This window comes from Mauremys mutica, chromosome 5 (assembly GCF_020497125.1).
Source record: "Mauremys mutica isolate MM-2020 ecotype Southern chromosome 5, ASM2049712v1, whole genome shotgun sequence".
Taxonomy (NCBI): Eukaryota; Metazoa; Chordata; order Testudines; family Geoemydidae; genus Mauremys; species Mauremys mutica.
The window spans coordinates 135262348-135290001 of record NC_059076.1 but is presented as its reverse complement, the minus strand read 5'-3'; the positions used below and the strand labels follow the sequence as shown (position 1 = coordinate 135290001).

General features: G+C 50.2%; 1 protein-coding gene across 2 annotated transcripts; it reads left to right on the top strand.

Moving 5' to 3' along the window:
- Positions 1-4846: 4846 nt before the first annotated feature.
- On the top strand, positions 4847-27485 carry MAVS (mitochondrial antiviral signaling protein). Of its 2 annotated transcripts, XM_045017409.1 has the most exons (7): positions 4847-4964; positions 11743-11872; positions 14136-14310; positions 16482-16741; positions 17604-18636; positions 21231-21577; positions 23455-27485. In XM_045017409.1, exons 2-7 carry the CDS (start codon positions 11756-11758, stop codon positions 24292-24294), a joined length of 2772 nt encoding a protein of 923 aa, XP_044873344.1. In that variant the 5' UTR covers positions 4847-4964; positions 11743-11755; the 3' UTR covers positions 24295-27485. The 2 variants fall into 2 exon arrangements, with proteins under 2 accessions (XP_044873344.1, XP_044873345.1); XM_045017410.1 differs by lacking the exons at positions 4847-4964; positions 11743-11872; positions 14136-14310 and adding an exon at positions 16265-16330.
- The last annotated feature ends 169 nt before the right edge of the window (positions 27486-27654 follow it).

Below are 27654 nucleotides of genomic sequence, written 5' to 3'. Positions count from 1 at the left end.
CCCTGCTACAGAAAGGATGTGGACAAATTGAAGAGAGTCCAGCGGAGGGCAATGAAAATGATTAGGGGGCTGGAGCACATGACTTATGAGGAGAGGCTGCGGGAACTGGGATTGTTTAGTCTGCAGAAGAGACTAAGAGGGGGGATTTGATAGCTGCTTTCAACTACCTGAAAGGGGGTTCCAAAGAGGATGGAGCTCGGCTGTTCTCAGTGGTACCTGATGACAGAACAAGGAGTAATGGTCTCAAATTGCAGTGGGGGAGGTTTAGTTTGGATATTAGGAAAAACTTTTTCACTAGGAAGGTGGTGAAGCACTGGAAGGGGTTCCCTAGGGAGGTGGTGGAATCTCCTTCCTTAGAAGTTTTTAAGGTCAGGCTTGACAAAGCCCTGGCTGGGATGATTTAGTTGGGGATTGGACCTGCTTTGAGCAGGGGGTTGGACTAGATGACCTCCTGAGGTCCCTTCCAACCCTGAGATTCTATTAATTAGGTTAGTGAGGCATGACCTGCCCTTGGTGAATCCATGCTGACTGTTCCTGATCACTTTCCTCTCCTCTAAGTGCTTCAGGATTCCTTGAGGACCTGCTCCATGATTGTTCCAGGGACTGAGGTGAGGCTGACTGGCCTGTAGGTCCCCGGATCCTCCTCCTTCCTTTTTTTAAAGATGGGCAGTCATCCGGAACCTCCACAAGTTTTCAAAGATAATGGCCAAAGGCTCTGCAATCACATCCGCCAACTCCTTTAGCACCCTCAGATGCAGTGCATCCATCCCCATGGACTTGTGCTTGTTCAGCTTTTCTAAATAGTCCCGAACGACTTCTTTCTCCACAGAGGGCTGTCACCTCCTCCCCATGCTGTGCTGCCCAGTGCAGCAGTCTGGGAGCTGACCTTGTTCGTGAAGACAGAGGCAAAAAAAACATTGAGTACATTAGCTTTTTCCACATCCTCTGTCACTAGGTTGCCTCCCTCATTCAGTAAGGGGACCACATTTTCCTTGACTTTCTTCTTGTTGCTAACATACCTGAAGAAACCCTTCGTCTTACTCTTAACATCTCTTGCTAGCTGCAACTCCAAGTGTGATTTGGCCTTCCTGATTTCACTCCTGCATGCCTGAGCAATATTTTTATACTCCTCCCTGGTTAGTTGGGCTTGGTCCTGCTTTGAGCGGGAGGGTGGACTAGATGACCTCCTGAGGTCTCGTCCAACCCTAATCTTTTAGACTGATTTCCTTCTTTGATAGGGTAACTGATTTGGTGGATGGGAGAAATGTGGTGTACATAATAAACCTGGATGTTAACAAGGCTTTTGGCACAGTCCCACATGACATTCTGATAAGTAAGCTGGAGAAATGCAGGCTCGGCAGAACCACCATTAAGTAGATACATGGTTGGTTAAACAACGGCAAACAAAGAGTAACGGTTAATGGAATGATGTCATATTGGAGGGAGGTCTCAAGTGGGGTTCTATAGGGATCTGTTCTGGGTCTGGTGTTATTTAACATCTTTGTTAATTACCTAGATGTAGGAATAGAGAGCACACTGATCAAGTTTGCAGATGACAGAAAGCTAGGAGGGGAGGCGGGGTTACCAACACTTTGGAGGATAGAGCTAAAATTCAGAGGGATCTTGATAACTTGGAGAACTGGGCTAAACTCAAAAAAATGAAATTCAACAAAGACAAATGTAAGGTGCAAAAAACCAAACGCACAAATACAGAATGGGGGATAACTGGCTGAGAAAGATCTGGGAGTTGTGGAACACAATCTCAACTTGAGTCAGCAATACAATGTTGTTGCAAATAAAAAAAAAAAGCAAATGCAATTTTAGGTAGCATAGTATTAACGGAGGCGTAACATGCAAGTCAAAGGAAGTGACAGTATCGCTCTACTCAGTGCCAGTTAGGCCTCAGCTGGAGTACTGTGGTCACTGCTGTATAAAAAGGATCTAGTTTAACTGGAAAGGATCCAGAGGTGAGTGGCAAAGATGATCAAAGGGATGGAATGCAAGCCATACGAGCAAAGGCTGAAGAAGGAACTGGGTATGTTTAATTTGGAAAAGAGATTAAGGGGGGGACATGATGATGGTCTTCAAATACTTGAAAGGCTGCCATAAAGAAGATGGAGAAAAGTTGTTCTCTCTTGCCACAGAAGGCAGGACAAGGGATTCAAGATACAGAATAGCAGGATTTAGATTAAATCTCCAGAAAAACTTCCTAACTGTAAGAACAGTAGGAGAGTGGAACAGATTGCCTAGGGAGATCATGGAAGCTTCTTCATTAGAGGTTTTCAAAAGGAGGCTAGATAGCCCTCTGTCTTGCATGGTTTACAGCAGAGACAACAAATCCTTCATCTAGGCAGGGGGTTAGAGCAGATTACCCTTGTGGTCCCATCTACCCCTATGATTCTAAGCATTCTTCTACCCACCCTCTGGACTCAGCTTTCACCCTTCCTGGGCTCCTTGCTTTTCCCAAGCAATCACTCCCAGGCCTTCCTACCTGGAGTCACTATACATGCATGTCTGCCTCCCAGTGCTGGACTTCCCTCTTCTTTTTAAGTCCCACACCCAGCACAGGTGCAGCTGAACTGGGATGACTGGCCCAGGGCCTCTTGGCCCTTAAAGGGACAGGCTGCTCTGCTATACTTCCCCTGTGGGCAGATTATTCCATAGCTGTCCCCTACTAGACCCTGATAAACCTGCTTTTTTCCCCTGTGCAAATGAAGTGCCTGTAGATTGGTTTTCCCAGGCATGGCCAAAAGCTCCCGTAGCACAGCCTCGAGTGGATGCTGGCTGTCTGTCAACACCGAAAGCACCAAACTCCACTTTGTTTTAGCCTGGGCTTTTATTCTGCTCAATCATTCATTTAATATGACCCAGCATTCTGCAGCTATGTCCCCATTCTGTGCTTATGGAGCAGGTTGGATTGGACCTTTCTGTTCTCTCAGGGATCCATCAGGAATGCACCATTTACTTCCTTGAAGAAAGTGACTGATGTTGGAGATCACCACATCAGGGATGTGCTATTTTCTGTACAGCTGGTATTAAGGTAGAACCCACCATATTTTCATGTTTTCAATCCTATTCTTACAAAAATACCAGGATTAAAGGCCTGTTCATCTGCAGATCTCGAGGTGTCTTGTACACTTAACTAGCTAAGCCACACAAGCCCTTGGGAGGAAGATAAGGAATATATTGAGATCACTTCACTTGCATCTGAAATGCAGCCACTTCTGGGGTGGAACACAGCAGCTACCAAACACTGCGTGGAACCACTACACAGCAGTTTAGGGCAGGAAATGAAGGGAAAAATGTATCCAACTGAAACAATGGGTCTTAAAGGGACAGAATGTAATTTACTGCCATGAAATATTAGCAGGACACCCAAGCTAGCCCCCAACTTTTGCAAACACTAACATGTGATAGTCAATGCTCACAGGTGGTCAGCAGTGACACTGTTTGTCCCCTTGGGGCCCCCTGCAAATCTCAACTCCAAGGCCCTATCAGTCATCTTGTGCATACAGTGTATGCAAGGTCACATTGTGCAAATGTGTGTGCGCTTAAATTTGGTGCAGTGAGAGTGAACTCAAAGTGTGTAAAATTAAGCATGTGCATGAGTCTTTGCAGGATTGAGGCACAAGCCTGTAACTCTGGCCAGTGCTAGTACTGTAGGTGAAGTCAGGGTTGCAGACAAAGTGGTTTGAGTGCATACAACCTCTCAAATATGTTAAAATATATTTTAAATGCATGCACAACCAAAAGCGCACACACACAAAACCAACCAACCTTCCCCAATGTTAGAAACCAAGGAAAGGCAAAGATAAGATGGCACTTTTTAAGCAAGGCACCTAAACATCCTTAACTCTGCTCACCATAAAGACAGGCTTCTTTGCTAAAGGTAGAGTCCCAGGAATGGGGGAAGGAGCAGAGAATGTCCCTGTTCTCTTGCATCCCACACTGCCATGTTAAACTCAAATTACTGAAGTTATTAACTAAATGCTTGTCCTGAGCACTAAGCCTGAGGGAGGGAAATTCAGTAAAGTCGGTTTCACCTGTCATCTATTTTTCTTTTTCACTACATGGTAACAAAAAACAGGCAACTGGAATCATTGGGCACCTCTCTTTTTAAGCTGCCAGAAGTAACCAATCTTTGTCCACTTTCCTTCAGCTCTTGTAGCAAGTCTTCACTTAGTCCCAGATTTAACCCACCCATTTGAAAGCAGACCCGACCTTTTCTGTGAGGACTTTGGGGGTTGGGGAGGCAAAATCAAATAATAAAAAAAAATCAGGCTTATAGTGAAAACTCATTTGCACTGGGAACGGGAAGCAGCAACCATCACTCCACAATTAGCCAGAGTATCTGCTGGGAAGTCCCTACGCTGCAGACACCAACTCCACGAGCAACCTTGCTGAAACAATCAATCGAGGGGACCGGAAACTTCCCTCGGATGGGAATTTCCATTTCGTCCGAGAGCTGGATAAAAGCGGCCGGGGTTTCCCCAGCTCGGCTGCTTAGCAAGCCAGGGCGCCTGGGGACAGGAAAAAGCCGAAGCAGGACCGGACCACGACAGTCCATCCCTACCCACTTAACACATCCTTCCTACTGGGGGTCCTGCGCCCAAGCACCCCCGAGCCCCCCTCCTGTGTAGTCACTGCACCAAGCCGCCCTGCTTTTGCTTAGCTCCTCCCGTCCCTTTGCACAGCCCCTCGGAGGCCAGGCCAAGCCAGGCCAGCTCCGCGGGCCCCCGCCTCCGACGGAAACGCTGCGAGCGATCAGCAGCCCCTGCAAACAAAGCGCTTGATGGACGTCTAGAGAGAGGCAGCGCGGCCAATGGGCGGCTGAAGTTCGGGGCCCGGAGAGGGCGGGTTTAGAACGTTCCCCGGGAGGGAGTGCGCGAGAGAGGCCGCGCGCGTGCGTGTCTGTCTGTCTGGCGCTCCTGGTGGGCTCTTCCGCTGCCGCTGCCCGCACGCAGGTAAGGAGCGGCGCCCCCCCCCGCCGGTCGCTGCCCCAGAGCCCTCTCTCTGCCCGGGGAGCCGGGTGTCATTGGACGAGGCCGGATTTTGCAGCGGGGTCTGGCTTCTGGATGCTCCCTTAGGTTTGCAAATGACCTCTCTGCTCGGAGCAGCCCCAGCTAAAGGAGGGAGCATGGAAAGGAGCTGGTGGGCCCCCTTTGTTTTGCAAAATGCTTGTTGGCTCTGCTGAGCGGAGGGGAGTCAGAAGAAAGCTGGGGCAAGTTCAGAGAATCAAGCAGAGAAATTAACAAGAACATTAAATAATCTCACTGGGTCTTGTTCGCATTATGCAGAACCCTGTCTGTTCCAGGACTGTTAAACTCGCTACCTTGTAGACCAGATAGGCTTTGAGCAGTGATTAGTCATTTGGTGGGTTGATGTGGGAGTTTGAACTTGAACGAGGAAGTGCTTGTAATAAATGTAGCTGCCTTATGCAAACACTTATTGCAAAGCCCTGGCTTGCAGGCGAGATAACTGCTCTGCACTGGATGTCATAGATGCAAGTGTCAAATTATCAAGAAACCCCTGTGTTTGTCTTGGGAAGACCTGGCTGCACTTACATCACACTCCCACAATCCACAAACACACTTGCACAGCCGTCTTTAGTCCCATGAATTACTCTGAATAAAGTTATGCTCCTGCACGATTGGGGCCTACATGCGTCAAAATCGTTGCAGTCAGGTTTGAAGCAGCAGAGTGAGAATCTGCAGAGAGTCCCCCCATGCAAAAATCTGTGGAAATGTATCCCCTTCTTTAGGCAGAAAGCCCACCTTTTTGTGCAAGAGTGTGTTGTGGCATTACAGCCTCAAGCTGTGCTCTCAGATCACATTAGGCTAGCCATCGTAGACTGGAGCACACTAGGGATGCTGTTGGGGAATTAAGTAAAGTGCACTGTCCACTGAATTCAATTCATTCTTGGATCAACTCAGGAAGTGAGGAGAGGACTGGTCTCCTTGATTCCGGGACTGTTGGGGACCAGTTCACCTCTGTTGTAGGCTAGGGCAGTTCTCAGGGAACTGCCAGGGGCACTTCAGTTTTTGTGGCATGCAGGGAATAACTGATGCCTTGCTCCCCACATGTGACCACACATCCCAGAATGTCCCCTGAGCCAATCCTGTACCTCATAGAGAAGCTCCCAGGACAGGAGTTATTTATGGGAGGGGTTGTCTTATTCACAACCCCTTTGCATTGGCAAAGGAGGTGCAAAAGGGCCAAATGAATTGTGCTCTCTGTCAGTAGTGAACCAGTCCCCTAGCATCATGTGCTTAGAGAGCCATGTTTTTAAAGAGATCCATGGCTGTGATCCTGATCACTTATGGACAAAAGAGATCCCATAAGAGATGGGTGAAAGCCCTGCAAAACCACAGACAAATTCCAATCAGAGCACTTGCATTCTGCCTACCTGGGTTTCCCTAGTAGTTTCAAAACAGGAAGTGAAACTACAATTGATTGGTTGTGTGTTGCCATGGCCTCCTCCTGTATTTCCCTAGAATGCTTCAGTGCAAGCACTGACCCAGACTGACAATACTGTAACTGTACAGTCATGAATGTCTTAAAGACTCTGAGTTGCCAGACTGCACAGCACTTACACTAGACTTCTGTCTTTTAACTTTATAATTCATGTTCATCTGTGTAGATTACCATGGGATACCGTGTGCATGAGAGTCAGGACAAGGTGGTCTTTGAATAAAGCACTGGATTGGGGGTTAAGAGCACTAGATTCAATTTCCAGCTCACCCACAACCCTTCTTGGGCACGTTGCTGAGGGAGGGATTTTCATAAGTGATTTAGGAGCCCAAGTACCATTGACTTTCTAAATCACTAAAGTGCTCTTGAAAATCCTACCCGTTTTCTCTCTGTGCCTCATTTCCCCATCTGTAGGAATGAGGACAATGCTTTGTTTTTATGTCTTGTCTATTTAGCTTGTAATCTTTGAGGCAAGTAGTCTTAGTATGAGTATGTCTGCACTGGAGCTGCAAGTGTGATTTCCAGCTCAGCGGATATGCTAATGCACTAAAATAGTAGTGTAGCCATAGCTGCATAGGGTAACTGCCTCCAATACAGACCCTTGAGCAAGGGGTTCCTGTGAGAGGGACCCTGACAAATAAATCAATGCACCTTTAAAAAAAAAAAGCATGTGATATCAGGACATTATGGTTCTCATAACTTGTTTTGCACACACCTTAAACTATGGTTCTGATCCTCCCCAAATCAAAATCACCCACTTGGGATTGATCTCCGGGAGCGCCTGGCACTCCCTGCCCTTTTCAGGAAATAATATTTGTAAAGTTGTTCTGGGTAAAAATTTAAGCTGGCTTGAGCTTAATTGATGAGCCAGAGCAAAACAAGGTGGGTGAGGAAGTATCTTTTATTAGACCAGCTTCTGCTGGGGTGAGGGGGAAGCTATTGAGCTTACATAGCACTCCTCCTAAGGTCAGAGAAAGTCCCTTGTGCATAGGCATCAGGATAGGGGCTTTGTTGTGAGCCCAGGCTGTTAGCAGCCAGCCTTGAGGTGACCTGCTCTGATTGGCACCCAGGTGCTGTGGGTTTGAGTCCTGCTCTAGGCAGCCTTCTGGCTGAGAGCATGTGCTCTCTGCCTGTCTTTTGCCAGGGCTCCCTCTGGAAGTCTTGCCTGAAAGCTGTTTTCAGTTTAAGATCCAGTATCTCAAAGTGCTGTAACAGCCCCATTCAGACTTTTATTTTACCCTTAGAAGGATTGTCAAGGAAAATGGAGGAGACATTAAAGACAATGTAGGAGGTCCAGCCAGTGGTCAATGTGCTCTGGGGTGGCTGGCATGGCTTAATAGTCCCTCTGTCCTGGTCATCCCCTGCCAGCAGTAGCTTGGGCCACTCAGTGACCTGTTCATCCTTGTGACTCAGTCCTCCAGCCAGGTCACTTGGAGCATCACCCCTTTCAGAGTAACAAAAAAGTCCAAACAAAACCTAAATCTAACAAACTTTATACCAGGCTTTCTGCCCCAGTCTGGGCTCAGTAGTCCCTGCTCCTTTATTCCCAAGGTTTACGTCTCCCTTCCTGTCCCCTGGATTCCAGGTGGGGACCCAGCATTAAGTAGCTATGGGACTGCTTGGATCTATTGCTGCTGATTGTCTGCAGGCACCTTTCACACAGCTGCATTGTCTTATGCTCTTTACTCCCCAGAGCTCTATCACCTCAGGCAACTTCCCTAGTATTCATAGCCATGCCAGCTGTTGTTAATTGACCGCTTGGATGAGTCACTTCTTCAGCTGTGACTCATCCATCTATTAACGCCTTCCTGGCTGCTACACTGATACAGCTGCAGCAAGTCTGGTGAAGACACTCGCTGCCAACGGGAGCAAGGTCTCCTGTTTGCATAATAAAATCACCCCCATAATAAAATCACGAGCAGCAGAAGCTCTGTCTCAGCCAACATAGTGCTGGGCACACTAGTGCTTATGTCAGTGTAACGGATCTCTGAGTGGGGTGGAATATTCACATCCTTGGGTTTTGCCAACATAAGCAGTAGTGTAGATGTGTCCTAAGAAGCAGCATTAGGGCAATATAATCATGCTGCATACTCCTTGCCTGTTTCCTGAATGGTAGCACTGAGGCTATGGCTACGCGAAAGAGTATACAGCTGTAAACTCTAGTGTAGCTGCTCTAATTACTTAATTACGCCAGCCAACCTTGTTAGAGGGCTTTCCCTCCACCCTCCCACTTCCCTAGTTCTTCTCACACAGACAGCAAACTGCAAAAGACCAGAAGTCCAAACAATGGAATGTTTATTGGGGTTAATTTCCAGTGTGAAAGTAGAATGAATTATATTGTAAAAATAAGAATGGATTAAAGAAATGTTGTATGTACCTTTAAGCAGAAATAAGAAATGCTGAAATACAGGTGCCAGGAAAAGAAACATTAGGCATACACAATGGTGCTAATGGCAAAACATTAACAGAAGATGGGTAATAGTTAGTAAGGAAATAAGATATGCATGCCTAGCCCAGGTAAACTTATCTGATTCTGCTTCCTTTGTTATCTTGTTAAGTTCTCACCCTTTTATCTGTATAAATAAGATAGTTTGTGTCTTGCATGGTGCTCACATTATCTGGGTGTCATTAGCAGAGCGCTGTGCTAATAAAACAGAGTGGTCTGACAAACTGTGAGTCCTGAGTCTAACTTTGACACCAGCAAGCGATGATTCCAATTTTCCCACCCACTTCCTGTTTGACCCCAGTTTATATAGTAATAGTCTCAGCTATACCTTAACCAGTCATTTTACTGAAATGTAACTAACCAATCCTAACATAGTGTGACATAATTCTCTAACCAATTATATCCCTCTACCCTTATTATCTTACATCTAGCAAAATTAATTATACAACTAACAAAAATTAAAGAACCAGACAGATTAACAATAGAAAAGTGGGGGCCATAAAGAAGAAGTGGGTATTCACCCACGAAAGCTCATGCTGCAAAACGTCTGTTAGTCTATAAGGTGCCACAGGATTCTTTGCTGCTTCTACAGAACCAGACTAACACGGCTACCCCTCTGATACAAAGATAAAACAATACAGAAATGAGAGTTTCACAACCACAACCATTGATCCTATTGGGATCCAGGAAACCACAACCATTGATAGATGACTTCTTGCCAGACAGGATGCTATCAAACTACGTTTTCTTTAACCATGTTAAGATCTCTTCCTTTATCTGGTTGTGATGGACACTATCAGGACAGGATCATCTTTCTAACATAAGAACGACCGTACCGGGTCAGACCAAAGATCCATCTAGCCCAGTATCTGTCTACCGACAGTGGCCGATGCCAGGTGCCTCAGAGGGAGTGAACCTAACAAGCAATGATCAAGTGATCTCTCTCCTGCCATCCATCTCCATCCTCTGACAGAGGCTCGGGACACCATTCCTTACCAATCCTGGCTAATAGCCATTTATGGACTTAACCTCCATGAATTTATCCAGTTCTCTTTTAAATGCTGTTATAGTCCTAGCCTTCACAACCTCCTCAGGCAAGGAGTTCCACAAGTTGACTGTGCACTGCGTGAAGAAGAACTTCCTTTTATTTGTTTTAAACCTGCTGCCTATTAATTTCATTTGGTGACCCCTAGTTCTTGTATTATGGGAATAAGTAAATAACTTTTCCTTATCCACTTTCTCCACATCACTCATGATTTTATATACCTCTATCAGATCTTCCCTTAGTCTCCTCTTCCAAGCTGAAGAGTCCTAGCCTCTTTACTCTTTCCTCATATGGGACCCTCTCCGAACCCTTAATCATTTTAGTTGCCCTTTTCTGAACCTTGTCTAGTGCCAGTATTTTTTTTTTTGAGGTGAGGAGACCACATCTGTACACAGTATTCGAGATGTGGGCATACCATGGATTTATATGAGGGCAATAATATATTCTCAGTCTTATTCTCTATTCCCTTTTTAATGATTCCTAACATCCTGTTTGCTTTTTTGACCGCCGCTGCACACTGCGTGGACATCTTCAGAGAACTATCCACAACGACTCCAAGATCTTTTTCCTGACTCGTTGTAGATAAATTAGCCCCCATCATATTGTATGTACAGTTGGGGTTATTTTTCCCAACGTGCATTACTTTACATTTATCCACATTAAATTTCATTTGCCATTTTGTTGCCCAATCACTTAGTTTTGTGAGATCTTTTTGAAGTTCTTCACAGTCTGCTTCATAGCCCAATACCACCTTATTTCAGTGTGACTGGTTTGGAATGTGAGGATGTGACCTTGGGTTTCCCAGTTTATGGCTGCCCCTGCTGCTTAGCCAAATGATAAAAATACACCTACATTCTTAAAGTATAGGCCTTTACAGGCAGGCCTGCATATATCCTCCTCCCCACCCCCTGCACACGAGTGGTGGTAGCTAAGTTGGCGGGAGAAGCTCTGCCATGGACATAGAACTGTCCACACCTGCACTTACGTCATCATAAATGATGAAGGTAGCTAATTCACACCCTTGAGGGACATAATTTATGTCAACTTAAGCTGTAGTGTGTACGTAGCCATGGTGTGATGAAAGAAAAGCAAGTAGCTTCAATTCATTAGTAGTCCTGATCAAAGTTGTTGCTTAGTAACAGGAAATGGAGCTTCAGCTTTTTGCAGTAATTCAGCCAAGAGCTCACCCCTGTCAGTTTCACCCTGCTAAAAGCACTGTAGTTTCTGTGAAAAAGAGTGTGAAGATGTTCAGATGCTAAACGTTTGTCACATGGCCTTTTTAAAACAGAGCAAACCTCAAATGATATCTTCCCTTCTCCCAAAAAAAACCCTGCGATAGAAAAATCAAGCAATGCACACGCAAGCTGAGGGATGTGCTGGCCACGCTTCCTGCAGCCCCCATTGGCCTAGAGCGGTGGGAGCAGCAATTGGGCGAACCTGCGGACACAGCAGGTAAGCAAACCGGCCCAGCCTGCCAGGGGCTTGGCCTGACGAGCCATGTTCCAAAGGTTGCCGATCCCTGTGTTAGATGCACAGTTTTAACAGAAAAAGTTTTCATTTTTCATAGGATTTTTTCAATAACAATTTTCTGAGCAGCTCCAATTATTATTATTATTATGAGACCATAAGTTCTTTTTGGTAGGGACCATCTGTTTTTCCTGTTTGTACAGTGCCTTGCACAGTGGGCCAACCTGCAATATAAAAGTTAACTAATGACAGCTGGGTGGTTGTTTTTTTTTTGTTTTTGTTTTTTTTGCTAAATTGATCTTCTCACTCCTAGGTGCGAAGCAAAGATGGGGTTTGCTGAGGACAAGGTTTATGAGTACATTAGGGAAAACATGTCTGACTTCCATCGCACCCGGGTGCTCCAGCTGATTCGCCATCTGCCGTGTCTCTCTGATGCAGACAGGGTAATTCTTTATTCTTTAACTCTGTTTTCTTTGATCCTGCCTTGCTAGTTCAGGCACACATGTGTGGGATATCATCCCTCCACAACTCTAACCTCCTGTCTCGCGGAACCAACAGCTTCACCCAAAACTGAAAACTGCTTAATGTGCTAGACCAGTGTTTCCCAAACTTGGGACGCCGCTTGTGTAGGGAAAACCCCTGGTGGGCCGGGCCGGTTTGTTTACCTCCCTAGGCCCCCACTGCTTCCAGCAGCTCCCGTTGGCCTGGAGCAGCGAACCGCGGCCAGTGGGAGCCGCGATCGGCCGGACCTGCGGACACGGCAGATAAACAAACCGGTCCGGCCCGCCAGGGGCTTTCCCTACACAAGCGGCGTCCCAAGTTTGGGAAACACTGTGCTAGATCAAAGCTTAGAACACCAGTGTACGAATAGTTGGGCAGAACAAATAGAAAACAACAAGCGAGACTGCTCTAGATTCCTGGCCAGAACTATCAGCCGCGACAGGCTGGGGATCGAACCTGTAACCTCCAGAGCTAGAAGCATGAACTGCTACAGCTTGAGCTAAAGAATCAAGTCTCTCATGAACTAGGCTCACACCCCGTATGGTGCAGGCACAGAGACAGGACACAATGCCTGCTGACCAGTCGGTTGCGCTGCCAGATCCCTCATCACAGGGTGAAGTGTAGAACTAAGGCAGTCTTTTGCCAGATACAGAATTGGTGGCTGCAAACTAGAGGTGGATCCTGGGAGGCATAAAGCCCAGTCCAAATCCAGAAGGAGTGGCCATGCAGCCAGTGGGACACTGATGCCAGAATCGTAACTAGGAGGGAGCACAATACAGGCTCAGAGATTTTTTTTTTAAATATTGAAAAGTGAAGAGGGGTGGATGTGGGGATGGGAGACACAGAGATGGCATCATGTTACCCAGCAATCTGTCACTGGAGCAGCCATGGACACTCATGCCATGCCCAGTCCCAACCCCAGCATGACACCTGAGAAGTCTGTCTTGTTTTTAAGGAGTCTGTCTCTCTGTGTGTGTGTGTGTGGATTGTGCTGCCAGTAAAGAAGAATTCTTGGCTTGAGCTCTGTGTGGTAAGAAAGAGAGAGAAAAACACTGTGTGGGAGTGTTTTGTGGCAGCTGCATCTATAGCTGCTGCTGCTCAGTCAGTCTCCTCCTAGTTAGAGCAGGGAGCTGCTTTCTGCAGCCTGGGCTCTCTGTCTGCATCTCGGGGACAGGCTCTGCCTGAAGCACGGTTGCAGGTAACCAACCAGTGCGCCCTGCTGGTTAAGAATAGCCCATGGAATTAGGAAACCTAGAAATTGCCAGACTGGATCAGGTGCGTCTGGTCCCTATCTTGCCTCTGACAGCGAGGAGCACCAGGTGGTTCTGAGGAAGATGCAAGAACCCCGCAGGGGGCAGAGATGGGATAGTCTGTCCCAGCAGAAAGGTCTCCTCCTGATCCCTAATAGTGATCAGCTTAAACTGTGAAGTATGAGGGTTAATATATTTTTAGGCCTGTGGCCACTGCAGCTCATGGAGACTATGGTCTTGGCATGCACGGCTCTATTCTGACTAGCAGGTGGTCTGCTGAGCCTCAGTCACTGATTTCCCCCCCGTCCCAAAATCCTTGAAAGGTAAAGGGAGAGCCATACAGCAGGGTTTGAAAAATAGTGCCCCTTCCTGCCCCCCCTTCCTTACTCTGTTCCCTCCTCCCTCCCTAACCGAACCTCTGCTCCTGCTGCTCTCCAGCCTTGGCTTGCTTCTGGCTTTCACCTGCTCCAACGTCTAGAGCTCCCACTGGCTGCAGTCCTCCTGATAGGGAGGTGGGATGGAGGGTACAACATGGAGGGTGCTCGAGCTTGTGTGAGCTGTAACTGCTTCCAGCCCTCCTGCTCTATCATCCCCCCTTTATGAGCACCCCACTCCTGTCCTGCGGCATCCCTGCTTGTCCTGCCTCTGCGCAGACCCAGTAACGTGTTACCATCCTGCCTTGCACTTCACCTTGCTGCTTGACCACGGGACCACCTCCTAGTGCACAACACAGAACTCTGCCAAACTGCATCGCGACTTCATGACGGGGCCTCGCCTCCCTGGAGCTTCATCTCACACTGAGCAACCCTGCCAGCTGACTCCTGGCTAAATTCCTCTGCCTCGGCGGGACCCCGGGTGCTGAGCTGCCGAGAGCTTTGTCTGACTCCTGCTGGGACTGATGGAAACCCCCTGTAGCTGGCCCCTTTCTCAGTGTTCTCTCCCTGCTGATTTTTAGGAAGAGATCGAAGCCTACGACGACAGGAAAGGGAACGAGTGCGCCGTGTGGAAGCTCTTCGACTACTTGAAATGCAGGAGTGGCTGGGTGAAGGAGCTCATTGAGGCGCTCAGGAAGAACAGGCACCATGATCTCGCAGACAGGGTTCAGTGCGAGTACGATGCTCACCAAGTCCGTAAGTTGCCTTGCAGTACCTGTCCCTTAGTACCTGCTGCGCTCTCTTAGCTGCCCGGCCCTGGGGCGCTCTCTAGCATCACCACGGTATCTCAATGCCTCGCAGTCTTGACTGTGAGGTAGGGCAGGGCTGTTATCCCCCAGGTCCAGGGGGGCCAGGTTGTCAGAGGGGCCTAAAGCTGCCAGTAGACACCTCGTGGGATTTGCAAAAGCACCGAAGCTGGTTTCAGCACCAAACTCCCATTGAAATCAAATAAACACCTCTGCGGATCTGGCCCTAAGTGACTTGCCCAAGTCACACTAGCAGCCTATGGCCAAGCTGGGATTTGAACTCTGGTCACCCAAGGCCCAGCCTAGTGCTGAGAATGGGCGACGGCAGGATCACTTGATGATCATCTGTTCTGTTCATTCCCTCTGGGGCACCTGGCATTGGCCACTGTCGGAAGATGCTGGGCTAGATGGACCTTTGGTCTGACCCAGTATGGCTGGTCTTATGTTCTAACCACTGGGCAATCTTTCCTCCATTGAAACAATGCTGTTTCTTTCCCATTTCCTGGAAGTCTCTTTGGTGCTATCACTGCTGTCATTAGGAGGGTGTATGTTCTAAGCACACAACTCCAATCAATGGTAGAGACCAGCGCCAGTAACAAAGCCTGACTCCTCCATCCCTCCTGCCCGCAGGGTTAATAAATTAACCCCAGCCTTTCACACACTTACCCCTCTCCCGACCTACCTCCTTCTTGAAAGCTTGGTGATGCATCTGCTCTGGAAGTCCGCAGGTCCCGGCTGTGCTAGCAGGTTCCAAAGCTGAGGGCTTCTCCTCAAACAGCACCTGCCCCTTCCCCTTGTTAAAACCTACGAGCTGCTGGCTCCAGTCCCTCAGTTGATCTCATCTGCAGTGGCACCGCCCAAGGAGAGGGGCAGAAAGCTGGCACCCCAAATCACTGAGGTTCAATCCCACATGTAGTGTAGTTTTGTGCTGGGGTTTCTGAGTGGCCTGGAGGTGCAGCCTCATGTTGTCCGCTTTGCAGTAATTCAGACTCGAGGTGACAGAGACCTGCATAACTGTAGCGAGGTCTGGCCCCACTTCAAGCAGGTTGTGACTTTTCCTTCCAACTGCCTGGGACAACTGGAGAGCCAATGAGACTCATCCCCAGCTTGCAGACTGGTGTCGCAAACATCCGGCAAACTCACTCAGTGCAGGGAGCAGCAATAAACCTCACCAGGTCTTGTGACTGCCTCGGCCAACCTACAAGCGCTTGCTCGTGGGCTAACGTGCGGGCCTTGTCCAAACCTCCGTCTCTGCTAGGCATGGGGTAAGTGGCACTGCCACACACCAGTGGGTTGGGTAAGATGGGGAGAGAACCCTGAGCATCATCCACGTAGAAAATATGGCCTCTGGGCCCTTCACGTACTAGCAAGTCCACGTTGGATGAGCGGCGTGGTAGAATGGGACCTCATGAAGGCAAAGGGGTTCAGCGCAGGATCCTGTCTGTCCTGGCATGCTTGGCTCTGGTGCTCAAGCTAACGGTCCCTTCCAGGGACAAATGGGAGAGGTCTGGTGGCAATAAGGTCACCTTCTGGAATCCACCTGTGCGTGCCACAGCCTGGCTTTGAGCTTCCGGGGACGCTGCAAGCCCCTCTGCTCACCTGGAGCGGCGCCTGGCTGATCAGCGAGGGGGTGGAGGCTGACTTGGGAGAGGATTCTGCGGGAGGTCAATAATTCTTGGTTTCTCTGGAGGTGATCTGTGCCCTGCCCTGCATATAGATTGTATTTGAACTCGTATCTTTTTGTAATGAGCCAGGGCTTGGTGTGCCAGACAGATCTAAATGCTCCGTAGCCTAGGTGAGATGAGGTGGGGTCTCAGCCCGGTTGCTAGGGGATGTGTCCGTTTCACAGGAAGTGCTGTCACAGTGACAACAAGCGTTCATTGACTGTCTCAGCTGAGAGCTGGGGCGTGAAATGAGCCATGGAGAGTGAAAACTGCTCTCTCCCTCAGAGGACGCACCTCTGAGTGACGGTACCTTTGTTGGCGGTGCCTGGTTTCCCTCTGATTAGACAGAACGCTTCCCCTCTAGGGCCACTCCAGTGCCAAAGTCAGCCCCTGCTGGTACGCCCCATCTCCCATATTACCGATCACTTCAAATATTCTGTGCTCACTCTTCCTGCAGGTCCTCGGAGCAAGGCACCACTTCCTGCTGTGAATAACTCTCAGATGCCACCACCGACTGCTAATCCTGATCCTCGGTGCGCTGGCCCCACCTTTGTGAACAATCCCCACATGCCTCCATTGCCTAGGCAGCCAGCAAGTCTCCCAGGGTCTGGCGCACCCCTGCCTCCCCAGACTAATCCGTCTGGAGCGGAAAGCTGCCATGACCTGGGGGAATACAATACTCCTGTGCAAGAAATGGAGCCGATGGCAAAGCAAAAGGTTTGTTGGTCTCTGAGAGTGTCCTGTGGCGCTAGCTCTCTTGGGTTTGGTTGACAAGAACCTGACTCTTAAAACTGGGCTGAGTTCCTGCCTGTGTCCCAGCCCCCCTGTGCTGTTCTGACTGCTCAAAGGGGCAGACCTGGCTGCCCCGCAGGGTGCGGGAGCACATTGCCAACATCCCTGGCTCCTGCACTGCTCCCGTTCCATCCAAAGCAGATGCGCTTCAGCCTGGTGCACATGGTCCAGAGATTCAGGGTGTTACAGTCAGCTGCCTGTTAACCCACCTTTGCCATGGGCTTGATAGATTGGGGGTCAGAAGGTAGTCTGGACCCTTCTCTCTCTCTCTCCGGCTGGTGCTGCCATTGCTCCAGCCATGGAGAAGTGGCTGCAGCATGTGCCGGGTACTCTGTCAGTCATGTTCTCTCTCCGGATGTAGCTGTTCCATTCTGCATGCCCTGGCACACGGCGATTCCCTCTGGTTAAAAGGCGATCTTGGTGCTAGGGGAGTGCTGGATTGTCACCCCGTAATTCCCACAGGCCTCGAGGCAGGGGGGGAGCCCAGAGCGACTCCCTCCAAGGCTGAGGAGGAAAGCTAGTCCCCATGTCCATTCGGTCCGTGCTTCACTCCGGAGTTCAGCAACTGGGGTAAAACACCCCCTCCCAGGGGCTCTGCCTGTCGACCAGGGCTTAGGTGTAGAGGCAGCGCTGTGGAGAGAGGAGTTGGACACCAGGGCTCTGTCTCCCTCAGAACACAGAGCCTGGGGGTCTGTCTGTCCAGCGCCTCACACGAGGGAGCCCCCGTCCCTTTGGGCCCAGAGAATAACTGTCTTATGGTTTAAACACATCTTGGTTTTCCTTTCAGGTTACAGAAGATGCCCTGACCCCATGGAGGGAAGCTCCGAGTTCCCAACCCACTGGGAACGCAGCACTAGCTGATCTCAGGGCATCACAGGAAGGCGGTAACCATGGAGATGGTCTGGCCCCAACAGCAGTCCGTTTATCTCCTGGATCACCAGCGGGACACCTGCTGGCTTCTGTGGGGCTTCCCAGAGAAGAGGTGGAAGTGGCTCAGCCAAGCAGACCAGTACCTGACCCGAGAGGACAGAGTCAAGACTGGGCTGGCCGCCAGCAGCATCCGGTCTGTGTGAGCGGTGGGTATTTTGGGAACATGAACCACCTGAACGTTGGGAACAGCAGAAAGGCATCCATGCCTGGAGAGCCTGTTCAGAGAGGGGAGCCAGCCGCCGCTCCTAGCCGAGAGGATTTCAAGAACCAGCCAGAAGAGGTTTACTATTCTTCTTTTGAGCGCTTTCCCCTGACTTCCGGTGCCAACAGAGCTGTCCACGGAGATGGGCAGCAGCCTGGAGATTCGCTCCGGGAACAGAAGATTCAGGCTTTGCAGGGTTACGAGAATGGGAATCTGACAAGCAGCATGGTGGATGTTCGTGACCCTTTCCTCCTGCAGACCCAGTTTGATGCAGAGCAGAAACGTGCCCAGGGGCAGAGAGACCGTGGCGGAGAGAGGGATGCGTTTCCCCTACACCAAATCAGAGATTCTGCACAAAGCACACACAGTTATGGTGATGTGGGAGCCATCAAAGGAAGGGCTGACTCTAGTCCTGCAATCGGATCAGTGCCTGCCTCTCAGACAATGAGCACAATCCCCGCGGATCTCAGTGAGGATGTGACCGCTCATGATTTGGGAGCATTACATCTCGGCACAATGCGCTCGGCCAGCTCCTCTGAAAAACTGGCTTCAGGCCCCTCCACTGGACCTTCCCAGGGGATCCCTGAGCAGAACCCAGATAGCGGCATCAATTCCCACTGTGGTGGACGGTCGGGAGGGTGCCTAGCAGATACCCTGGGAGTTGCCAGTGGACTGGCAAACAGCAGGGGTAAGAGCTTTCCCCCTCAGTATTCACACAGGGGCATTTTAGTCTGGTCCTGCTGCAAAGGGGGCAGCATCTTCAACACCGGGGATGAGCTGGGGACATTGAAACCTGTGATCAAATTGCACTGGCTTTCAGCTGCAGTGGGAGTTGCAGTGTCTGTATAGCCACTGGCTTCTCCTACCCCCAAGCAGAATTTGTTGGGGGCGGGGCGGTACACCTAGAGGTGCATCCAACACAATGCAAGGCTGTTCTTGGTATTGTGCCACTCCCCTCCATGTGAAACTGGCTGGCCCACTCGCTGGCTAAGAGCGGCCAAAGCTGGATTCCTCACAGCTCATCAACGCTGTGGTGGGCCAAGGCCAATTCACAGCCCTCCAGCGCCTGGGCCCCAGGCAAAAGTAACCTGTTAGTACAATTTCCCTGTAGGACACAGACGTACACCCAGAACTGAGGGACAGTCTCGACCTAGTTACACACCTGAGACTTGGGCCTGGTTTGTCAATAGGTTTGCCAACCTGCGCTGCCTTCAGTCAGGTTTGCCAGGGGAAAAACAGACCAAATGTGGTGACACCACCGGAGACCAAGCCAGATTTGGCTGTCTCGGGCGGAGTTTCGATTTGGGTTTGGACTTGGAGTAGAGGGGGGTGCTGACCTCCCATGAACCAAAACCAGAAAATGGCTCCCCATGAACCCCTGCAAAGGGGAGATGCTGGTTGTAACAAGAGAGTGAATGTGACTGTTGCTGTCTGTACCAACCCAGCTGACTTCTTTACAAAGACTCTCCCCACCAGTAGGCCCAGGTTGTAGAGTTGTGTTGCGCACCAGAGCGCTGTGAGAGACGGAACCGAGAGAGAGCCCCACAGCAGCCTGGTCAGTCCAGCTGCTCCCTGTGGCCCAGGCCGAAGGGCCAAGCACCTTGCTGAGAGCCTGAAGGTACTAGAGAGAGGAGTTTGGGAGCCAGCGAGCTTAGCTACTTCATCAACATGGGAGGTAGAAACGAAAGCTATAAGCTGGAGCCCTTACCACCTTTCAGTGGGGGAGGATGGGGCTTTGCATGGGGTTGGCAGCAGATGGATGTTACTGAGGATGCTGTGTGGCATTCCCAGTTATCTGTCTACCTGGAATTGACTAAACCTCTTAGCTCAGATGATAGTACAATGGAGGTTACTAAATGCCTGACCGGCGTCCATTCCTTAGTGTCTCTCATTAGACCAGCGGTTCTCAAACTGTGGGTCAGGACCCCAAAGTGGGTCGTGACCCCAATTTTAATGGGGTCACCAGGGCTGGCTTAGACTTGCTGGGACCCAAGGGCTTGGATTTTGCCCCCCCCAGGGTGGCGGGACTTGGGTGGACTCAGGCTTTGGTCCCCACTCCTGAGGTCCTGTAGTAATTTTTGTTGTCAGAAGGGGGTCGTGGTGCAGTGAAGTTTGAGAACCCCTGTGTTAGGCCCATCACCCTGTGCCCCACAGTCACCCCCCCGTTCTCTTTCATGGACCTGCTCCAAACCTCTCTGAAGTCACTGGGGGAGTGTAGACGGGCGGACTCACCCCTGCGGCGCCTTCTGCTGGTGTCTACCGGGAATTAGCTCGATTCAGCTCTGGAGCGCCCTCTGCAGGCCGGTGATCCGCCTGTCCTCTGGCCCCCATGTCCCTCCCTGGACCCGGTGGCCTCTTTCCTGGGGTGCTGTCCCCTGGCAGTAACCCCTTTCTCTCAGTCTTAGGGTCTCCCCTCCCTGAGGAACCCCCCACTTACTATCCCCACCTTGCCTCAGTATATGGCTACTGCCAGTCATTGTCTAGCCCCACGCCCTGGGGCAGACTGCAGTATCAGCCACTCATCACTGGCAAAGAGGGTTTGGACCTGCTGCCTTGGCCTACCCCTGGGCTGCCCCCTGCAACCCCCAGTACCTATTAGCCCAATGCTAGGCCGCAGCCTGGGGCTTTCCAGGCTGGAGCTCCCCAGCTCCTCAGCCTTTCCCCAGCCCTGCTTCACTCAGGTACCTTGTGTCTAGCTCCCTGCAGCCAGGCCCATCTCCCTCTATAGCTAGAGAGAGACTCCTAAGCCCCTGGCTCCCAGCCTCTTTGTATAGGTCAGCTGTGGCCTGATTGGAGTGTGGCCCAGCTGCAGCCACTTCCCAATCAGCCCAGCTTAGTAGCTGCTTTCTTCTGCCACAGCCCCCCCCCCCCCCGGGGCTGTTTTTAACCCTTCAGGGCAGGAGCAGGGGTCCACCCTGCTACAGGGCATCTTTCCATTGACCTCAGGGCCTTTTGGCTCAGACCCCTGTTGTACACGTGGTTTGTTAACAATGCACTTCATGTGTGGCAGGCCTAATGCAGAATGCCCTGCTCTCCTCCCTTTTTTTTGTTTGGAGCAGGTATAACATTTCCCCCCTGTACAAGAAAACCAAGAAACATGGCTTCATAAAGAGGCACCAGATAAGAGAGACTCCTTCTACCCTGGAGACTACCCCCTCCCTTGAACTGGGACTTTCCCATTGTTAATAGTGAAATATTGTGTGTGGGGTTGGGGGAGAGCTTATGACTCTCATTCCTTTCACACATCCTGATTAATACACATTGTGCCTTGTTCCCCTCCAGATCCTCAAAGCAAAGTCCAGATCCCAACTCCTGCACCTCACGTGCTATGCCCAGCTTCGACTCCTGGGCCCAGCAACATTCTTCCAACCGGTTCCCCCATCCATCCCAGTACGACTAGCATTAACAGAGTTCTCAAGCTCTCCAATGCCATGCCTGCTGTGGAATTCCCTGACCTTAGTGGCTTCTCCTCTACTGCTGTGATTCCACCTAGTTCGCCTGCATTGCCTTCTGACCCGTCAGGGCCAGCGTTCAACAGCGACCTGGGTGAGCTGAAATCTCCCGTCCAAGAGCGCGAATTGCCAGCGAGAGAGACAGACAGCAGCAGCAGCTCCATGCCAAAAGAGAACGTAGGTTGTCATGTGTGTTGGGGGGGTGTTCACCTTGATCCCGTTGTACACAGTGCCCCCAAATGGGCTTGTGCTGCCCGAGCTACTGTCTCCTGCAGAACTGTAGCCTTTCGGAGAGATCCTGTCTTTTAGCCTGGACCCTTTCTGCAGGTTTTTTTCTCTCCATTCTCCTTGCCCTGTCCCAGAGCTTTGTTTAAGCCGAGTGAGGTTCTAATGGTGGAATCGGGCAGCACAGTCCATAATCGTGGCCATGAAGGGCTTGAGCCAAAGCCCACTGAAGTCGGTGGAAAGACTCTCATGCCCCAAAGATTGGCAAAGCCTGTTTTGTAGGTCACCTAGTCTATCCCTCGGCATAGGGGAGTAAACAACATTGCATACTGTAGTGGCTTGTACAGTCTTCTGTGTCCAAAATGATGGGGCCTCCCCCACTTCCCTTGGTGGGTAGATCTCACAGTTAGGAAGCTTCTCCTTGGACAGCCTGGAATTTCATCTTCTTAGCTTCATCCCAACCCTCCTGGTTAGACTCCTGCGCATTGCACTGAATGCTTCCCCTCCCACCTTGGTGGTTACAATTTGCAAATGCTGGTTGGCTCAGGTGCCGAACCTCCCTCCTGGCTGTCCCCAGGGCCTTGTCTGCGCTTGGAAGTGGCCCTGATAGCAGCCGTTGGTGTGGCTGCCATGGGGCAAGACCCTATTTGCAGACAAGGGAAGTGGAGATTTGCCCCAGCCAAGCTGCTCGTTTACTCTTCTCCCCTTTGTTTGTAAATCAGTCCCTCCAGCCTCGTGCTCATTTTAGCGGCTAGTGTCTCTGTCCCGTCCCATCCCCCCCAGTTTATCCACCCTTCTTCCATCTTTTCCTCACCCTCCCCATCCCAAAGGGTCCTCCTGAGCCCGGATAACTTCCTCGCCCCATCCCTCCAGCCGAGGGGAGCTAGCTACGACCTGTGTTCCCTGTGCACTTGGGCAACCGCGCAGGAGAGATTCAGATGCTGCCCAGCTGATTAGCAGAGTGTGTACAGCCGGCAGCGTGTTCAGGTGCCCCTCCCCCCATGTTCCTCCCTCCTGCAGTTGCTCCCAGGACCCTCCTGCTGGATGTACAGAGTGGGGGTGGGATGGGGGGGAGGAGGATGCTGATGTCTGGCTGTCCCCCTCCCCCAGCCCCTGTATCCCATCTCCGCAGAGCAGGGCAGAGGGGACAGCCTGGCTCAGGAGGCCTCAGAGTGTTCAGTGACTGTCTTAAAGAGACAGTGCATGGCTTTCCCCAGCAGCCAGCACACACACTATCTCTGTCACACACACACTCTGTGTCGCACACACACAGTCTGTGTCAAACACACTGTCACACACACACACACACACGCACCACACAGAGTCTCCTTCACACTCAGTTCCCAACACATACTTTTATTATTATTGGTACTTCCTGCAATGCACATATAGTCTCTGTAATTTTATCCTTTCAAGGTGTGTTATTTTAGTGTTTTGACTGGTCTATGCATTTCGTAATTTTTATTTCTCTTACACTTAAATTCTTTGAGTAGTGAGTTCTATAATGCCTAACCTGTCCTGGCTGGAGTAATTATCCCTATGGTAACTTTTAAAAAATATATATTATTTCTACTGGTGGCGCAGTTCCACACATACCTCGGTGCACATAAAATTTATTCTGCCCATGGATGGAAAAAATTAGAGGGAACATTGGCTACAACCCCTCCTTCTGAGCCACGCAGTGTTGGGAGGGATTGGTGTTAGCCTGGGGGCAGACTGAAGCTGGGTTTGCAGCACTCAGCCCTGAAGCAGGAGGTCGGGTGCCATCAGTGCTTCCAGTGACATGCCTCAGTTTGTATCTAACTAGTTCCTGTTGTTGTCTCTTGAAGGCAAATCGAGTGCCAAAGCCCCCTGCTCCGAGTGTGACCCGAACCAGTCCAGGGATCCCTGGGAACACAGCTGGCACCACCGTGAGGGAGGCAGGGTGGGAGACCCAAATCACCTTGCCAGACCCCCTTGGGGGCTGCCAAGCGTTCTACAATGAGCCGGATGAAGAGGTGGAGCTCAGCAAGCCAGGCGTGCTAATCTCCACTGGAGGCGTGGAGGAGCCAGCCAAGAGGCAGCTGGAGTCACCCGAGACAAATGTCCAATATTCTGGGGAGTCTGATCGCTTTGTCTTCAGCGGCGAGTGCTCTCAGGACAGCAATCCCCTAATGATAAGCAAATCCACCAGTGCCTGTTCCAGCTCCAGCAGAGCCCAGAGGAATCAGCCTGAAGAGAATCACTACTCCTCTCGCTCTGACCACTGGCCCCCAGCTTGGGCTGCCAGCAATGGCCCAAGAAGAGACGAAGCTACCAAAACCAGCAGAGCCTCCCTTCCGCCAGAGAGCAGCAGCACCTGGGACAGCACAGCTGTGGGAACTCATGAAGTCCATGTGGTTGAGTATCCTAGCGCTGATCTGGGGGAGGCTCCCGGCCTGAGGGTTGTAACCAGTGCCTATGAAAACCCATCTCCAGCCAATTCTAGCTCCACCAGGAGGCTCTCTGGATATTCCGACTCTCCTTGGAATTCAGAAGCCCCTCCAGGAAGTTCCCCCCAGAACGATAACAGGCCAAGGCGAGACAGTGACGGGACATCCTTTCCCTTGAAGGACTATATGCTGCCAGCTGCCATTGCTGCTTTCACGTCTGTTGTGGCTTTCCTATTCTATAAGCATCTGCGGAATTAGGAGTCGAGCAGGGTGGAGAGATTGTAGAGCATCGCTTCGTTCAGCCACAAAGTCAACAGTAAACTTCCTGCTTAGCTTTCTCTTACATGGGCATTTTAACTGGCATACTTATGACTAGTCTGGAGGGTAGAATTTCGAATGCACTATTCAGTCTTCTTTGGAAATGAGGCATGAGGCCCCAGATGCCTGACCCCCTTGTGCTCTTCTCCATCCTTGTTGTCACCAGTTGCCTTCTCATATACTTTCCTTCTCCTGCTGCACCTCAACCCCCCATGCAAGCCATCGCTGATGGACCCTTACTTGAGACAGTGAAATTTGCAACCCCTTCCACGGATGCTCATTATCGACACCTGTCTGTGGGCCGGTACAGTGGAAGGGGGTACCAAAGAGACAGGTGAAGGCTTTCTACAAGAGAGAGCATGTTGTCCTGTGAATCACAGGATTCCTACTGCCCGCTCTGAGAGAAGGAGTTCCGTTTCCTTGCAGAATCTGAAGTGTATGAACATCAAGATAGCGCAGCTGGTCTCTGCTGCTAGGTTTTGCCCAACTTTAAAATGCTGGTGCATGGAGAGGGGCTGGGCACTGTCTCCTGTGCAGGTACCTGACCAGGGATACTACCTTGAACTCAAACGTGGTCCATTGAGGGCTCTTCTGGCTTTCTCCTCCAGCTGTCCCTCATGATTGGGTCTGTGTTCACTCTCTCCTTCCTTCTTGCCATGTGTTTGTGTATGACTGACTGGAACCGCAATTCAGGATCATCTGCTCTCACTGAGTTGAATGGCTGTGCTGCTGGTACAGCTATTCACTCACGGAAGGGCTAGCATGAGGCCTGTTTGCCAGTCAGATCCCAATGGCAACTAAGCCGTTTGCACTGGGGTGAATTTCACCCTTAGCTTATACCTCACTGGCTTGAATCCAGACCAGATCAGTAACTTGGTTGTTAACATCTAATGCCTTTTCAGTGCCCTGTGTGAAATGAGCAGGGTCTGAAGATCTCCTGCTCAGCAAGTAACCAAGTTACAAAAATCCCACAGCTGGTCCCACTGATGGCAGTCCCAGCTGAGAGGCCCAGGTTTAAAATGGAGGTTAAACTACCATTCTGTATGCCTACGGGGGGACCCTCCAGCTTTGAGGCAGCGTGGGGAAGTTTGCATTGCAGCTTCCATGCTGTATCTGTTTTGTGACTAAGTAGAGAGGTCAAATTGACTGTCACCTTTCAATAGCACTAAAATCTCTCCCCATGCCTGCAGGGGACGCCATTAATCTTGTGGTTTTCCCTTCTCCTCTGAGCATACATTTCCCATACCTGTCATGCGGTGTAGCCTTAGTCAGAGCATGGGATTACATGCAAATGCAGGCGTTGCCTGTTGCAGTACTAGGTCTCCAAATTGTCTGGGCATAGTTTTACTGTAGAATCGGGCTTTAAGTGGAAATGGGGGGTGGGAATTAAGTAGTTTGAGAGAGCTCAGCCACTATCGTGGCGATAGTAATGTATGTAACTAGGGCTGTAGGTCAATTGACGCAACTGTCCAGCAGGATTCAAGGAACAGAGAATGTCTCTCCAGCTTCACTGCTCCAGCAAGGATGAGGTTTGCTCCTTTTCCTGTCGCATTGTCTCAGTAGTTTTGCTAATGAGTAGGGCCACGATTTTGGCAAGGGTATTTTATTGAAAGTCACGGGCAGGATATGGGACATAAACAATAAATCATGGATATGTATACAGGGCGAGTGTTAAGGGGTAGCAAACAGGGCAATTGCCCGGGGCCTGCGAAGCTAAGTTACAGGTGGTGGGGCTCGGGCTTTGTTTTCAGTGGAATTTTGAGGAAGTTGCAGAGGTCTCATAAAAATCACAGAATCCGTGACTGACTCAAAGCCTTACTAATGAGAAATCAGCACTATGGTAGAGTGGCCATTTATGTGAAAACTCCCCAGGTGTCAATGCTGCAAATGCTCAGGACCCGACAGTGTTCCCTGTTCCTTGCCCGACATGAAGATCATGTTATGGTAAAAGTTTTATAGTAAGTACAAAAGCCAGGAAATTCAGAGTTAGACTTCCCAGAGCAGCTGTGCCTAATCCTGGTTTTGACACTGACAGCCTCTGTGGCAAGTCACTTTACCTTGCAATTTGAATTTCTCCCATCTGCAGCGTGAGGATAATAAGGTGTACCGACCGCAAAAGCGGGCTTGAGGAGCAGTTACCTGTAGTCTGGAAGCGCTACGTGGGTCAGTTCCTCAGCTGGTATAAATCAGCGTCGCTCCATTGACTTGGGGCCGTCCATAGATTACACACCACATTTTTTTGTTATTGTCAAGACCCCCTTACTCCTTGTAACACTGAAACAAACATGCAAAATTCAGGACCTAATGCGTTAAGTAATTTATGGACAGACCCGTGACTGCATTGTCATTAATGGAGCCTTGTGAAGGAGTGACCCACTGGCTGGTGTGCATAGGAGAGTTCGTTCCTCTGATGCCCCCTGGCAGCAGCCTCTTTTGACGTTGTGCGGTCCACTTCCTCCCATGACTTAGGCCTCTGGACAGATCACGTTCAGTCATAACCCTTTCAGGATACCAAAACCACAGGTCCCCAGACATACAAGTAAACACCACATTCCCCTCTATCTTCAGGCGCCCTTTCTATGCTCATGTCCTTAAGCCTTCTGCTGGGGTCCTCAAAATGGAGACAAGTCAAACAGTACTAACTCAACTGTCTCCAGCCCACGCGTGCTTACCGTGTTGGTTCCTCACTAAATCCTCTTTCATCCCACCACAGCGAGAGACTTCCCCTTCTGCACAATCTATTCACTTCTATCCCACCACTGGGATTTCCTGTCCCCCTGCAGCCTACCTGACATCCTCACCCTTCTGGGCCTTTCTCTCTCTTCCTGCAGGACTGCCACTGGGGTGGGCCCTGCTCAACATCTGCCAGACATACCGCTTCCCGAGGTGGACCCAGACAATGCTAAATGGGGCCTTTGCTCCTTTGATCTTTTCCAGGGTTCTGTTCACTTGGGGACAGGGGTAGAGGTTTGCACCATCACCACAGCCCTAGACCAGCCCTGTGTGACAATCCTGTTTACACCAGCTGAGGATCTGTGCCATTAGCGTTAAAGTCTTGCCAAAAAATAAACACAATATTGTAAACACAATGAGGAGTCCTTATCGCACCTTAGAGACTAACTAATTTATTTGGGCATAAGCTTTTGTGGGCTAAAACCCACTTCATCAGATGCAGGAGGTGAAAAATACAGTAAGCGGAATACATACTCTAGCACATGAAAAGATGGGAGTTGCCTTACCAAGTGGGGGGTCAGTGCTAATGAGCCAATTCAATTAAGGTAGAAGTGGCCTATTCTCAAT